The sequence below is a fragment of the Anser cygnoides genome, chromosome 35 (assembly GCF_040182565.1).
Source record: "Anser cygnoides isolate HZ-2024a breed goose chromosome 35, Taihu_goose_T2T_genome, whole genome shotgun sequence".
Lineage (NCBI taxonomy): Eukaryota > Metazoa > Chordata > Aves > Anseriformes > Anatidae > Anser > Anser cygnoides.
The window spans coordinates 2,371,191-2,385,006 of NC_089907.1; the positions used below are offsets into that span (position 1 = coordinate 2,371,191).

Genomic DNA, 13,816 nt, shown 5'->3' on the forward strand with positions numbered 1-13,816 from the left:
TATATGGCAGGTTTTGGGGTGGTTCTGGGGACGTTTTGGGGCTATATGGCAGGTTTTGGGGGCGTTCTGGGGCTATATGGCAGGTTTTGGGGGCATTTTGAGGCTATATGGCAGGTTTTGGGGGCGTTTTGGGGGCGTTTGGGGGCTGTATGGCAGGTTTTGGGGGTGTTTTGGGGGCGTTTTGGGGCTATATGGCAGGTTTTGGGGCAGTTCTGGGGGCGTTTTGGGGGCGTTTTGGGGCTATATGGCAGGTTTTGGGGGTGTTTTGTGGGCGTTTTGGGGCTATATGGCAAGTTTTAGGGGTGTTTTTGGGGGCGTTTTGGGGCTGTGTGGCTGGTTTTGGGGCGTTTTGGGGGCGTTTTGGGGCTGTATGGCTGGTTTGGGGGGCGTTCTGGGGCTGTATGGCAGGTTTTGGGGGCGTTTTGGGGGCGTTTTGGGGCTATATGGCTGGTTTTGGGGGTGTTTTGGGGGCGTTTTGGGGCTGTATGGCTGGTTTTGGGGGTGTTTTGGGGGCGTTTTGGGACTGTATGGCAGGTTTTGGGGGTGTTTTGTGGGCGTTTTGGGGCTGTATGGCAGGTTTTGGGGTGGTTCTGGGGGCGTTTGGGGGCTGTATGGCAGGTTTTGGGGGCATTTGGGGGGCGTTTTGGGGCTATATGGCAGGTTTTGGGGGGGGGGCGTTTTGGGGGCGTTTTGGGGCTATATGGCAGGTTTTGGGGTGGTTCTGGGGGCGTTTGGGGGCTGTGTGGCTGTTTTTGGGGCGTTTTGGGGGCATTTGGGGGCTATATGGCAGGTTTTGGGGCGGTTCTGGGGGCATTTTGGGGGCGTTTTGGGGCTATATGGCAGGTTTTGGGGGGGGGGGGCGTTTTGGGGGCGTTTTGGGGCTATATGGCAGGTTTTGGGGGCGGTTCTGGGGGCGTTTTGGGGGCGTTTTGGGGCTATATGGCAGGTTTTGGGGGGCGTTTTGGGGGCGTTTTGGGGCTATATGGCAGGTTTTGGGGTGGTTCTGGGGGCGTTTTGGGGCTATATGGCTGGTTTTGGGGGTGTTTTGGGGCTGTATGGCGGGTTTTGGGGTGGTTCTGGGGGGGTTTTGGGGCTGTATGGCAGGTTTTGGGGGTGTTTTGGGGGCGTTTTGGGGCTGTGCGGCTGTTTTGGGGGCGTTTGGGGGGCGTTTTGGGGCTATATGGCTGGTTTTGGGGGCGTTTTGGGGGCGTTTTGGGGCTGTATGGCAGGTTTTGAGGCGGTTCTGGGGGCGTTCTGGAGCTATATGTCAGGTTTTGGGGTGGTTCTGGGGGCGTTTTGGGGCTGTGCGGCTGTTTTGGGGCGTTTTGGGGGCGTTTTGGGGCTATATGGCTGGTTTTGGGGGCGTTTTGGGGGCATTTTGGGGCTATATGGCAGGTTTTGGGGTGGTTCTGGGGACGTTTGGGGGCCGTTTCGGGGCGTTTTGGGGCCATCGGTGTGTTTTCGGGGCCAGGCCCAGGAGCGGCGCGTGGCGGAGCTGCGGGCGGCGCTGGCGGCGCTGGGGGAGCCCCCGGAGGGGGGCCCTGGGCGACCTCCCCCAGTACCTCGAGGCCGTGCAGGGGCTGCGGGAGGCACGGGCGGAGCTGCAGGTGGGGGGCACGGGGGGGCTTTGGGGGGGCATGGGGGGCATGGGGGGGGGGGCTTGGGGGGGCATTGGGGGGCTTTGGGGGGCTTGGGGGGGGGCTTGGGGGGGCTTTGGGGGGCATGGGGGGGGCACGGGGGGGCTTTGGGGGGCATTGGGGGGGGGATTGGGGGGGGGCATTGGGGGGGCATGGGGGGTATGGGGAGGGGATGGGGGGGCACTGGGGGGGGGGTGTGGGGGGGGGGGCACTGGGGGGCATTGGGGGGGCCCTGGAGACATGGGGGGGCATTGGGGGCCCTGGGGACATTGGGGAGGGGGCTTGGGGGGGCATGGGGGGGCGTTGGGGGACAGGAGGGGGGATTTTAGGGGGGACCTGGGGATTTTGGGGGGGGGCACTGGGGGAGGTGGGGGGGGCTGTGGGGACGAGGGGGGGCACGGAGGGCCCCGGGGGTCCTGAGGGCCGTGCCCCCCCCCCCAGCGGCGCGTGGCGCAGTCGGTGGCGGGGCTGAAGGCGCTGGCCCCCGGGCGGGTGGTGGTGGTCGACACCCCCGGCACCGCAACGCCCTGGGGCTCCTCCTGCAGGTACGGCCCCGAAATATCCCGAAACGGCCCCAAAATGCCCCGAAACGCCCCAAAATGCCCCAAAACACCCCAAAATGCCCCGAAACCGCCCCAAAACGCCCCGAAATGGCCCCAAAATGCCCCAAAACACCCCGAAACTGCCCAAAAATGCCCCGAAACGCCCCGAAACACCCCGAAAACACTCCAAAATGCCCCGAAATCGCCCCCAAAATGCCCCAACATGCCCCAACATGCCCCGAACTGCCCCAAAACGCCCTTGAAACCGCCTCTCCCCCAAAATGCCCCAAACCGCCCCAAAACCGACCCAAAAATGCCCCGAAACCACCCGAAAACCGCCCCGAAACCACCCCAAAATGCCCCCGAAACGCCCCAATGCCGCCCCAAAATGCCCCAAAACACCCTGAAACCGCCCCAAAACCGCCCCAAAACGCCCCGAAAACGCCCCAAAACCACCCCAAAACGCCCTGAAACCGCCCCGAAAACGCCCCAAAATGCCCGAAAACGCCCCAAAACGCATCATAATGCCCCCACAATGCACCATAATGCCCCAAAATGGCCCCAAACTGCCCCCAACCCCCCAAACTGCCCCAAAATGCCCTAATCCCCCCAAAACGCACCAAACGCCCCCAAAATGCCCCAAATAACCCTAAAAGCCCCCACCCCCAAATGCCCCCAGAACCCCCAAAATGCCCCCAGCCCCCAAGCCCCCCAAAATGCCCTAAACCCCCCCAAATCCCCCCAACCCCCATAATGCCCTAACCCCCCCAATTTCCCCCGACCCCCCAAAATGCCCTAAACCCCCCCAAATCCCCCTGACCCCCCCAAAATGCCCTAAAACCCCCCGAATTTTCCCCGACCCCCCCCAAATTCCCCCGACCCCCCCCAAAATGCCCTAACCCCCCCAAATCCCCCCAACCCCCCAAAATGCCCCAAACCCCCCAAATCCCCCCCCAAAATGCCCCAACCCCCCCCAAATCCCCCCAACCCCCCCCCAAATCCCCCCAACCCCCCAAAATGCCCCAAACCCCCCCAAGCCCCCCCAAATGCCCCAACCCCCCCAAACCCCCGCGCCCCCCCCAAATGCCCCAAACCCCCTAACCCCCCCTTTTTGCCCCCCCCTTTCTGCCCCCCCCCCAGGTGACCCCCGAGAGCGGGGGGGGGCGCCGCCTGGCCGTGCTGGTGCTGTGCGAGAAGCCCCCCGAGGGGGAGCCCCCCAGCCCCCCCCGGACGCCCCCTACCCCGAGGACCTGCTGCTCGCCCGCTTCTTCCTGCCCGAAGGTGGGGGGGGGGGGCATTTTGGGGACCCCCGCGGTCATCGGGACCCCCAAATCCCCAGGGGGGGGCCCTTAATTTGGGGGGGGGGGGCGGTGGGGGGGGGGGCACCGTGTTTTGGGGACCCCTCAGTGCTCAGGACCCCTGGGGGGGGCTTTTGTTGTTGGGGGGGGGCATTTTACCCCTGGGGGGGCTTTTCTTTGGGGGGGGGGCACCCCATATACTTGGGGGGGGGCATTTTGTGTGCCCCCCCAATTTGGGGTCTTTTTTGGGGGGTCCCCTTCAATGTTCCCATGGGGAGGGGTCCCAGAGACCCCCCCAGTCCCTTTTTTTTTTTGGGGGGGGGGGGCCCAAAATTAAGTGCCCCCCCCAAATTAATGCCCCCCCCCCAAAATTAATGCCCCCCCAAAAAGCCATGAGGCTTGTGGGGGGGGGGCAACCCTTTTGGGGGCCTCCCAGCCCAAACCCTGCCCCCCCCCCCCGGGTTTTGGGGTCCCCCCCCCGGGTTTTGGGGACCCCCCCCGTTTTTGGGACCCCCCCCCATAATTTTTGCCCCCCCCAGGCCCCCCCGGGCACGCGCTGGAGGAGCTGCGCCCCGAGGAGCTGGCGGCCGTCACGGGGCGCACGCTGCGGGAGCCCCCCCCGAGCGCCTCCTGCAGGAGCTGCGGCGCCGCCGGTACCGGGGGGGGGCACCCCAAAATCTGGGGGGGGGCACCCCAAAATCTGGGGGGGCACCCCAAAAATGGGGGGAGCACCCCAAAAATGGGGGGGGAGCTGGGGTGGGAATTTAGTCCCCGGGGGGCTCGGGGGGGGGGGGGGGGGGGGTTAGGGGATGTTGGGGGGGGGGAAGGGGGGATTTTGGGGTGGGGGGGGGGCCGGGGGGGCACCCCAAAAATGGGGAGGGGCCCCCAGACCCGGGGGGGGGGCTGGGGTGGGAATTTCCTCCCTTGGGGGGGGGTTAAGGGGGGGTTTAGGGGGCTAAGGGGTGTGAAAGGGGGGATTTTGGGGTGGGGGGGTGGGGGGGGGACCCTAAAAACGGGGGGGGGGGGAATTTACTGGGGGGGGCTTGGGGGGGGGGTAAGGGGTGTGAAAGGGGGGCTGGGGGGCTCCCTCCCTTATTTTGGGGTCCCTGGGGGGGTCCCGATGGGTATTGGGGTCCGGGGGGTCCTAATGGGTATTGGGGTCCCTGGGGGGGCTCCCCCCTTATTTTGGGGTCCCTGGGGGGGTCTTTTAGGGATATTGGGGTCCCTGGGGGGGGTCCTGCTGGGTATTGGGGTCCCTGGGGGGTCCTTTATGGGTATTGGGGTCCCTGGGGGCTCCCCTCTTATTTTGGGGTCCCTGGGGGGGTCTTTTAGGGATATTGGGGTCCCGGGGGGGGTCCTTTATGGGTATTGGGGTCCCTGGGGGGCTCCCCCCTTATTTTGGGGTCCCTGGGGGGGTCCTAATGGGTATTGGGGTCCCTGGGGGGGCTCCCCTCTTATTTTGGGGTCCCTGGGGGGGTCCTAATGGGTATTGGGGTTCCTGGGGGGGCTCTCCCTTATTTTGGGGTCTTTGCGGGGGGTCTTTTGGGGATATTGGGGTCCCTGGGGGGCTCCCCCTTATTTTGGGGTCTTTGGGGGGGGGGGGGTTTGGGGATATTGGGGTTCCTGGGGGGGGTCCTAATGGGTATTGGGGTCCTGGGGGGTCTTTTATGGGTATTGGGGTCCTGGGGGGTCCCGATGGGTATTGGGGTCCCTGGGGGGGCTCCCCCCTTATTTTGGGGTCTTTGGGGGGGTCTTTTGGGGATATTGGGGTCCCTGGGGGGGGGGTCCTAATGGGTATTGGGGTCCCTGGGGGGGGGGGTCCTAATGGGTATTGGGGTCCTGGGGGGGCTCCCCCTTATTTTGGGGTCCCTGGGGGGGTCTTTTGGGGATATTGGGGTCCCTGGGGGGTCCTAATGGGTATTGGGGTCCCTGGGGGGCTCCCCCTTATTTTGGGGTCCCTGGGGGGGTCTTTTTAGGGATATTGGGGTCCCTGGGGGGTCCTAATGGGTATTGGGGTCCCTGTGGGGGCTCCCCCTTATTTTGGGGTCTTTGGGGGGGGGTCTTTTGGGGATATTGGGGTCCCTGGGGGGTCCTAATGGGTATTGGGGTCCCTGGGGGGCTCCCCCTTATTTTGGGGTCCCTGGGGGGGGGGTCTTTTAGGGATATTGGGGTCCCTGGGGGGTCCTAATGGGTATTGGGGTCCCTGGGGGGCTCCCCCTTATTTTGGGGTCCCTGGGGGGGTCTTTTGGGGATATTGGGGTCCCTGGGGGGCTCCCCCTTATTTTGGGGTCCCTGGGGGGGGCTCTCCCTTATTTTGGGGTCCCTGGGGGTCTTTTAGGGATATTGGGGTCCCTGGGGGGTCCCGATGGGTATTGGGGTCCCTGGGGGGCTCCCCCCTTATTTTGGGGTCCCTGGGGGGGTCTTTTGGGGATATTGGGGTCCCTGGGGGGCTCCCCCTTATTTTGGGGTCCCTGGGGGGGCTCTCCCTTATTTTGGGGTCCCTGGGGGGGGTCTTTTAGGGATATTGGGGTCCCTGGGGGTCCCGATGGGTATTGGGGTCCCTGGGGGGGCTCCCCCTTATTTTGGGGTCCCTGGGGGGGGTCTTTTGGGGATATTGGGGTCCCTGGGGGGTCCTAATGGGTATTGGGGTCCCTGGGGGGCTCCCCCTTATTTTGGGGTCCCTGGGGGGGGTCTTTTGGGGATATTGGGGTCCCTGGGGGGCTCCCCCTTATTTTGGGGTCCCTGGGGGGCTCTCCTTATTTTGGGGTCCCTGGGGGGGTCTTTTAGGGATATTGGGGTCCCTGGGGGGGTCCCGATGGGTATTGGGGTCCCTGGGGGGCTCCCCCTTATTTTGGGGTCCCTGGGGGGGGGTCTTTTAGGGATATTGGGGTCCCTGGGGGGTCCCGATGGGTATTGGGGTCCCTGGGGGGCTCCCCCCTTATTTTGGGGTCCCTGGGGGGGTCCTAATGGGTATTGGGGTCCCTGGGGGGCCCCCCTTATTTTGGGGTCCCTGGGGGGGGGTCTTTTAGGGATATTGGGGTCCCGGGGGGGTCCTAATGGGTATTGGGGTCCCTGGGGGGGGGCTCTCCCTTATTTTGGGGTCCCGGGGGTCCCCGTAAATATTGGGGTCCCGGGGGGGTCCCCATAAATATTGGGGTCCGGGGGGGCTCCCCCCTTATTTTGGGGTCCCTGGGGGGGTCTTTTAGGGATATTGGGGTCCCGGGGGGTCCTAATGGGTATTGGGGTCTGGGGGGGTCCTAATGGGTATTGGGGTCCCTGGGGGGCCCCCCCTTATTTTGGGGTCCCTGGGGGGTCTTTTAGGGATATTGGGGTCCCTGGGGGTCCTAATGGGTATTGGGGTCCCTGGGGGGCTCCCCCTTATTTTGGGGTCCCTGGGGGGGGGGTCTTTTGGGGATATTGGGGTCCCGGGGGGGTCCTAATGGGTATTGGGGTCCCTGGGGGGGCTCCCCCTTATTTTGGGGTCCCTGGGGGGGGGTCCTAATGGGTATTGGGGTCCCTGGGGGGGTTCTCCCTTATTTTGGGGTCCCGGGGGGGGGTCCCCATAAATATTGGGGTCCCGGGGGTGCCTTCCCGTGACCCCCCCTTGTTCCCCCCCCCCAGGAAGGGCCCCCCGGGCCGGAGGTGGCGGGGGTGGTGCAGGAGCTGCTGCGGCTGGCGGGGGGGCGCCGGGGGCGCTGCCGCTGCTCGACCCGGTGGGGGCCCTGCAGCTCCGCGACCCCCCGCCGTGGAGGCGGCCGCCAGGATCCGGGCCCTGGGGGGGCCCTGGGGGGCTTCCAGTGCGTGCACAGCCCCCGCTTCGCCCAGCAGGTGGGGGGGGGGTCCTGGGGGGTCCTGGGGGGCTTTGGGGGGTCCTGGGGGGCTTTGGGGGGGGGGTTGGGGCATTTGGGGGGGCTTTGGGGGTGTTTGGGGGGGGGGGGCGTTGGGGGTCCTGGGGGGGTCCTGGGGGGCTTCGGGGGGGGGGGGTTGGGGCATTTGGGGGGGCTTTGGGGGTGTTTGGGGGGGGCGTTGGGGGTCCTGGGGGGGTCCTGGGGGCTTCGGGGGGGGGGGTTGGGGCATTTGGGGGGGCTTTGGGGGTGTTTGGGGGGGCTTTGGGGGGCTCCTGGGGGGCTTTGGGGGGTCCTGGGGGGCTTTGGGGGGTCCTGGGGGGCTTTGGGGGTGTTTGGGGGGCGTTGGGGGGCTTTGGGAGCTCCTGGGGGGGGTTGGGGGAGCTTTGGGGGGGGGTTGGGGGTCCTGGGGGACATTGGGGGGGTCCTGGGGGGTGTTTTGGGGCCATTTGGGGCATTTGGGGGGGGGGGTTTGGGGGGGCTGGGGGGGCTTTGGGGGGGCTTTGGGGGTGTTTGGGGGCTTAAGGGGAGCTTTGGGAGGGTGCTGGGGGGCTTTGGGGGGTCCTGGGGGGCTTTGGGGGGGGGTTGGGGCATTTGGGGGGGCTTTGGGGGGCATTGGGGGTCCTGGGGGGCTTTGGGGGGGTCCTGGGGGGTGTTTCGGGGCCATTTGGGGCATTTTGGGGGGGGTTTGGGGGGGCTGGGGGGGATTTGGGGGGCTTTGGGGGTGTTTGGGGGGGCGTTGGGGGGCTTTGGGAGCTCCTGGGGGGGGGGGGGTTGGGGGAGCTTTGGGGGGGGGTTGGGGGTCCTGGGGGACATTGGGGGTCCTGGGGGGTGTTTCGGGGCCATTTGGGGCATTTTGGGGGGGGGGGTTGGGGGGGCTGGGGGGTTTGGGGGAGGATTTTGGGGGTGTTTGGGGCATGTTTTGGGGGGGTTTGGGGGGGGTCCTGGGGGGGGTTTGGGGGGCATTTTGGGGGGGACATTTGGGGATTTTGGGGGGGTTGGGGGTGTTAGGGGTGTTTTGGGGCCATTTGGGGCGGTTTTGGGGCCACTTGGGGTGTTTCGGGTGTGTTTTGGGGCCATTTTGGGGCCGTTTGGGGTGTTTTGGGTGTATTTTGGGGCCGTTTGGGGTGTTTCAAGTGGGTTTTGGGGCCATTTTGGGGCCGTTTGGGGTGTTTCGGGTGGGTTTTGGGGCCGTTTGGGGTGTTTCGGGTGGGTTTTGGGGCCGTTCGGGGTGTTTTGGGGCCGTTTGGGGTGTTTCGGGTGGGTTTTGGGGCCATTTTGGGGCCGTTTGGGGTGTTTCGGGTGGGTTTTGGGGCCGTTCGGGGTGTTTGGGGCCCTGGTTTTTACCCCCGCCCCGTCCCAGTACGCCCAGTTGGCCGCCCGCCGGGAGCTGCAGGCGCAGGTGGAGCAGCTCCAGTTCCGCCTCTCCGACCGCTCGCTGCTGCTGCTGCCCGAGTACCGGCAGCGCCTCGACGTGAGGCCCCACAACGGCCCCGTAACGGCCCCGTGTCCCTTCGTGTCCCCATAATGTCCCAAAGTCCCGTAACGTCCCCATAACGGCCCCATAACAGCCCCGTGTCCCTTCGCGTCCCCATAACGTCCCCATGTCCCGTAACGTCCCCATAACGTCCCCAAGTCCCTTGGCCTCCCCAAAATGTCCCCACAATGTCCCCAGTGTCCCCATAACGTCCCCATAACGTCCCCGTGTCCCATAACGTCCCCCTAACGTCCCCCAATGTCCCCATAATGTCCCCGATGCCCCCACGTCCCCGTCATGTCCCCGTAACGTCCCCTTGTTCCCCCAATGTCCCCAATGTCCCCCAGTGCCCCTGCTGCCCCCCGTCCCCCCAACACCCCGCGGTCCCCCCGTCCCCATAATGTCCCCGATGTCCCCACGTCCCTCTAACCCCCCCATGTCCCCATGCCTCTGCTGCCCCCTGTCCCCATAATGCCCCCATGTCCCCGTGTCCCCGATGTCCCCACGTCCCCATAATGTCCCCACGGCCCCATAATGTCCCCAGTGTCCCCCAACACCCCGCGGTCCCCCCGTCCCCATAACGTCCCCAATGCCCCCACGTCCCTGTAATGTCCCCAATGTCCCCACGTCCCCATAACGTCCCCACGTCCCCGTGTCCCCCCGATGTCCCCATGCCCCCGTAATGTCCCCATGTCCCCATGTCCCCCAACATCCCCATGTCCCCGTGTCCCCCCAACATCCCCACGTCCCCGTAATGTCCCCATAATGTCCCCAATGTCCCCCAACATCCCCATGTCCCCGTGTCCCCCCAACATCCCCACGTCCCCGTAATGTCCCCATAATGTCCCCAATGTCCCCCAACATCCCCATGTCCCCGTGTCCCCCCAACATCCCCACGTCCCCGTAACGTCCCCAATGTCCCCATGTCCCCCAACGTCCCCATGTCCCTGTGTCCCCCCGATGTCCCCACGTCCCCGTAATGTCCCCAGTGTCCCCCAACACCCCACGGTCCCCCCGTCCCCATAACGTCCCCAATGTCCCCATGTCCCCCAACGTCCCCATGTCCCCCCAACATCCCCATGTCCCCGTGTCCCCCCGATGTCCCGCCGCCCCCAGGTGCTGCAGGCACTGAGCTACGTGGGCACGGGGGCGCGGTGTCCCCAATGTCCCCATGTCCCCAATGTCCCCCCGTCCCCGTAACGTCCCCAATGTCCCCAATGTCCCCCAACATCCCCATGTCCCCGTGTCCCCAATGTCCCCATGTCCCCATGTCCCCGTGTCCCCCCAATGTCCCCACGTCCCCGTAATGTCCCCGTGTCCCCCCAATGTCCCCATGCCCCCGTAATGTCCCCATGTCCCCATGTCCCCATAACCCCCCCATGTCCCCCCCACGCCCCTGCTGCCCCCCGTCCCCATAATGTCCCCAATGCCCCCCGTCCCCGTAATGTCCCCAATGTCCCCACGTCCCCCAACATCCCCATGTCCCCGTGTCCCCCCGATGTCCCCATGTCCCCATAATGTCCCCAATGTCCCCATGTCCCCCAACGTCCCCATGTCCCCATGTCCCCCCGATGTCCCCCCGTCCCCCCAACGCCCCCACGGTCCCCCCGTCCCCATAATGTCCCCGATGTCCCCATGTCCCCCAATGTCCCCAATGTCCCCCAACACCCCGTGTCCCCCCATGCCCCCGTACTGTCCCTGATGTCCCCCTGTCCCCGTAACGTCCCCAACGTCCCCATGTCCCCCAACATCCCCATGTCCCCATGTCCGCCCGATGTCCCCGTGTCCCCGTAATGTCCCCAATGTCCCCACGTCCCCGTGTCCCCCCGCCGTCCCGCCGCCCCCTGACCCCCCCTTTCCCCCCCCCCAGGTGCTGCGGGCGCTGGGCTACGTGGGCGCGGGGGCGCGGTGCGGCTGGCGGGGCGCGTGGCGGCGGCGCTGAGCGCCCAGGAGCTGCTGCTCACCGAGCTCCTGCTGGGCAACGTCCTGGCCCCGCTGCGCCCCGAGCAGGCGGCCGCGCTGCTCTCCTGCGCCGTGCACCCGGGCCGCGGCGAGAGCCCCCCCGGCTGCCCCCGCCCTGCAGCGGGTACGGGAGGGGATGGGGGGGTATGGGGGGGGTGGGGGGTATGGGGGTGCTGGGGGGTATGGGGGTGCTGGGGGGGTATGGGGTGCTGGGGGGATATGGGGGGGATAAGGGGGTATTGGGGTGCTGGGGGGGATAAGGGGGTATGGGGGGTATGGGGGTGCTGGGGGGGATATGGGGGGAGTGGGGGGATATGGGGGTGCTGGGGGATATGGGGGGGATAAGGGGGGTATTGGGGTGCTGGGGGGGATAAGGGGGGCATGGGGGGGTATGGGGGTGCTGGGGGGGTATGGGGGGATATGGGGGGGTATGGGGGTGCTGGAGGGGATATGGGGGTGATGGGGGTATGGGGGGTATGGGGGGGTATGGGGGTGCTGGGGGGGATATGGGGGGGGATAAGGGGGTATTGGGGTGCTGGGGGGGATAAGGGGGTATGGGGGGGTATGGGGGTGCTGGGGGGGATATGGGGGTGCTGGGGGGTATGGGGGGATATGGGGGGGGTATGGGGGTGCTGGGGGGTATGGGGGGATAAGGGGGGGTATGGGGGGGGTATGGGGGTGCTGGGGGGGGATATGGGGGTGCTGGGGGGTATGGGGGGATATGGGGGGGTATGGGGGTGCTGGGGGGGATATGGGGGGATATGGGGGGTATGGGGGTGCTGGGGGGGATATGGGGGGATAAGGGGGGGTATTGGGGTGCTGGGGGGGATAAGGGGGGTATGGGGGGGGGTATGGGGGTGCTGGGGGGGGATATGGGGGGGATATGGGGGGGGGTATGGGGGTGCTGGGGGGATATGGGGGGGATATGGGGGGGTATGGGGGTGCTGGGGGGATATGGGGGGGATAAGGGGGTATGGGGGTGCTGGGGGGGATATGGGGGGGTATGGGGGTATGGGGGTGCTGGGGGGGTATGGGGGGCTGGGGGGGTATTGGGGGGGGATATGGGGGGGGTGGGGGGGATAAGGGGGGGATAAGGGGGGGGGTGGGGGGGTGCCTGGGGGAGATATGGGGGGGTATGGGGGTGCTGGGGGGATATGGGGGTATGGGGGTGCTGGGGGGGATTTGGGGGGATATGGGGGGGTGAGGGGGGTATGGGGGTGCTGGGGGGTAAAGGGGGGGATATGGGGGAGTGGGGGGGATATCAGGGTGCTGGGGAGGGTGTGGGGGTGCTGGGGGGGATATGGGGGGGGATATGGGGGTGCACGAGTGGTATGGGGGGGATATGGGGCGGGTGGGGGGGATAAGGGGGGATATGGGGGTGCTGGGGGGTATGGGGGGATATGGGGGGGTTGGGAGGTATGGGGGTGCTGGGGGGGGATAAGGGGGGTATGGGGGTGCTGGGGGGGGATATGGGGGGGGTGGGGGGATATGGGGGTGGGTATGGGGGGTAGGGGGGGATATGGGGGGCTATGGGGCTGCTGGGGGCTGGTGTGGGGCTGGGGGCTGCTGGGGGAGCTGCCGGGTGCTACGGGGGCTCCGCGGGGCTGGAGGAAGGGGGGCCCGGCCCCCCCCCTACCCCCCTCACCCCCCAACCCCCCCCGCGACCCCCAGGGCATGGAGCAGATCCGGGCGGTGGCCGAGCGCCTGGGCCGGCTGCAGGAGCAGTGGGGGCTGCCCCAGAGCGCCGAGGACTTCGTGGCGCAGCTCGGCTTCGGCATGGTCGAGGTCGTCTACGAGTGGGCCCGCGGCATGGTGAGCCCCCCCCGGCCCCCCGGCCCCCCCGGCCCCCACATCCCCCCAAGGCCCCCCCGCCCCTTGTTGCCCCCCGGGAACCCCTCAGAGCCCTCCCCGACCCCCCCCATGCGCCCCCTCTGCCCCCTTGTCCCCTCCTTGACCCCCCCCCCCGTCCCTTCCTTGACCCCCCCGTCCCCTCCTTGATCCCCTCCGTGCCCCCCAGACACCCCCTTGCCCCCCAGGCACCCCATTTCCCCTCTTGCCCCCCTTGTTCCCCCCCTCCCCTGACCCCCCAAGCCCCCCTGACCTCCCCAACCCCCCGTTTCCACCCATGCCCCCCTTGTTCCCCCTCCCCCTGTGCCCCCCATGCCCCCGTGACCCCCCCGTGCCCCCCTTACCCCCCATTTCCCCCCTTCCCTCCCTCATGCCCCCTCTCCCTGACCCCCATGCCCCCTGACTCCCCCTCACCCCCCCAAGCCCCCATTGCCCCCCTTCCCCCCCCATTCCCGTTCCCCCTGCCCCTTCCCAAGCCCCCTGACCCCCCTCCCACCCCCTCCCTATGCTCCCCCGGCCCCCGCCCCCCCCAACCTCCCATTTCCCTCTATGCCCCCCTCCTTCCCCCTCCCCTGACCCCCCCGTGCCCCCCCATGCCCCCTGACTCCCCCTCACCCCCCCAAGCCCCCATTGCCCCCCTTCCCCCCCCCATTCCCGTTCCCCCTGCCCCTTCCCCAAGCCCCCTGACCCCCCGTGCCCCCCATGCCCCCTGACCCCCCCGTGCCCCCCCCCATGCCCCCCTGACCCCCCGTGCCCCCCCATGCCCCCCTGACCCCCCCGTGCCCCCCCATGCCCCCTGACCCCCCTCCCACCCCCTCCCATGCCCCCCCGACCCCCCGTGCCCCCCCCCCATGCCCCCCTGACCCCCCGTGCCCCCCCCCCAGCCCTTCGCGGCCATCGCCCGCCTGGCGCCGGTGCAGGAGGGGGCCGTGGTGCGCTGCATCCAGCGCCTGGAGGAGCTGTGCCGGGACCTGCGGCGCGCCGCCCACCTCGTGGGGGAGCCCGGCCTGGCCGCCAAGATGGAGGCCGCCTCCGCCATGATCAAGCGCGACATCGTCTTCGCCGCCAGCCTCTACACGCAATAAAGGGCACTGGGACGTGCCCCCCCCCCCCCCCCCCCCTGCAGCTGCGCGTTTGGTTTGTGCTGAGCCCACCCCCCCCCCCCGCCGGTCCGAGCCCCCCCAGAGCCAGGGGTGTGCTCCAGCGG

The 13,816-nt window shown here is 67.5% G+C and overlaps 1 protein-coding gene across 1 annotated transcript in view; it reads left to right on the forward strand.

Annotated features, from left to right (window-relative positions):
• The window catches only part of SKIC2 (SKI2 subunit of superkiller complex), a 28,583-nt gene extending 14,859 nt beyond the window's left edge, over positions 1-13,724 (forward strand). The window contains 17 exon segments of the mRNA XM_066986620.1: positions 1,472-1,533; positions 1,535-1,607; positions 2,079-2,148; positions 2,151-2,182; positions 3,320-3,395; positions 3,398-3,460; positions 4,017-4,099; positions 4,102-4,143; positions 7,099-7,150; positions 7,153-7,218; positions 7,221-7,253; positions 7,256-7,305; positions 8,686-8,796; positions 10,670-10,694; positions 10,697-10,867; positions 12,413-12,573; positions 13,494-13,724. Of these exon segments, the coding sequence (XP_066842721.1) occupies positions 1,472-1,533; positions 1,535-1,607; positions 2,079-2,148; positions 2,151-2,182; positions 3,320-3,395; positions 3,398-3,460; positions 4,017-4,099; positions 4,102-4,143; positions 7,099-7,150; positions 7,153-7,218; positions 7,221-7,253; positions 7,256-7,305; positions 8,686-8,796; positions 10,670-10,694; positions 10,697-10,867; positions 12,413-12,573; positions 13,494-13,694 (1,371 nt within the window). The 3' untranslated portion in view covers positions 13,695-13,724.
• The last annotated feature ends 92 nt before the right edge of the window (positions 13,725-13,816 follow it).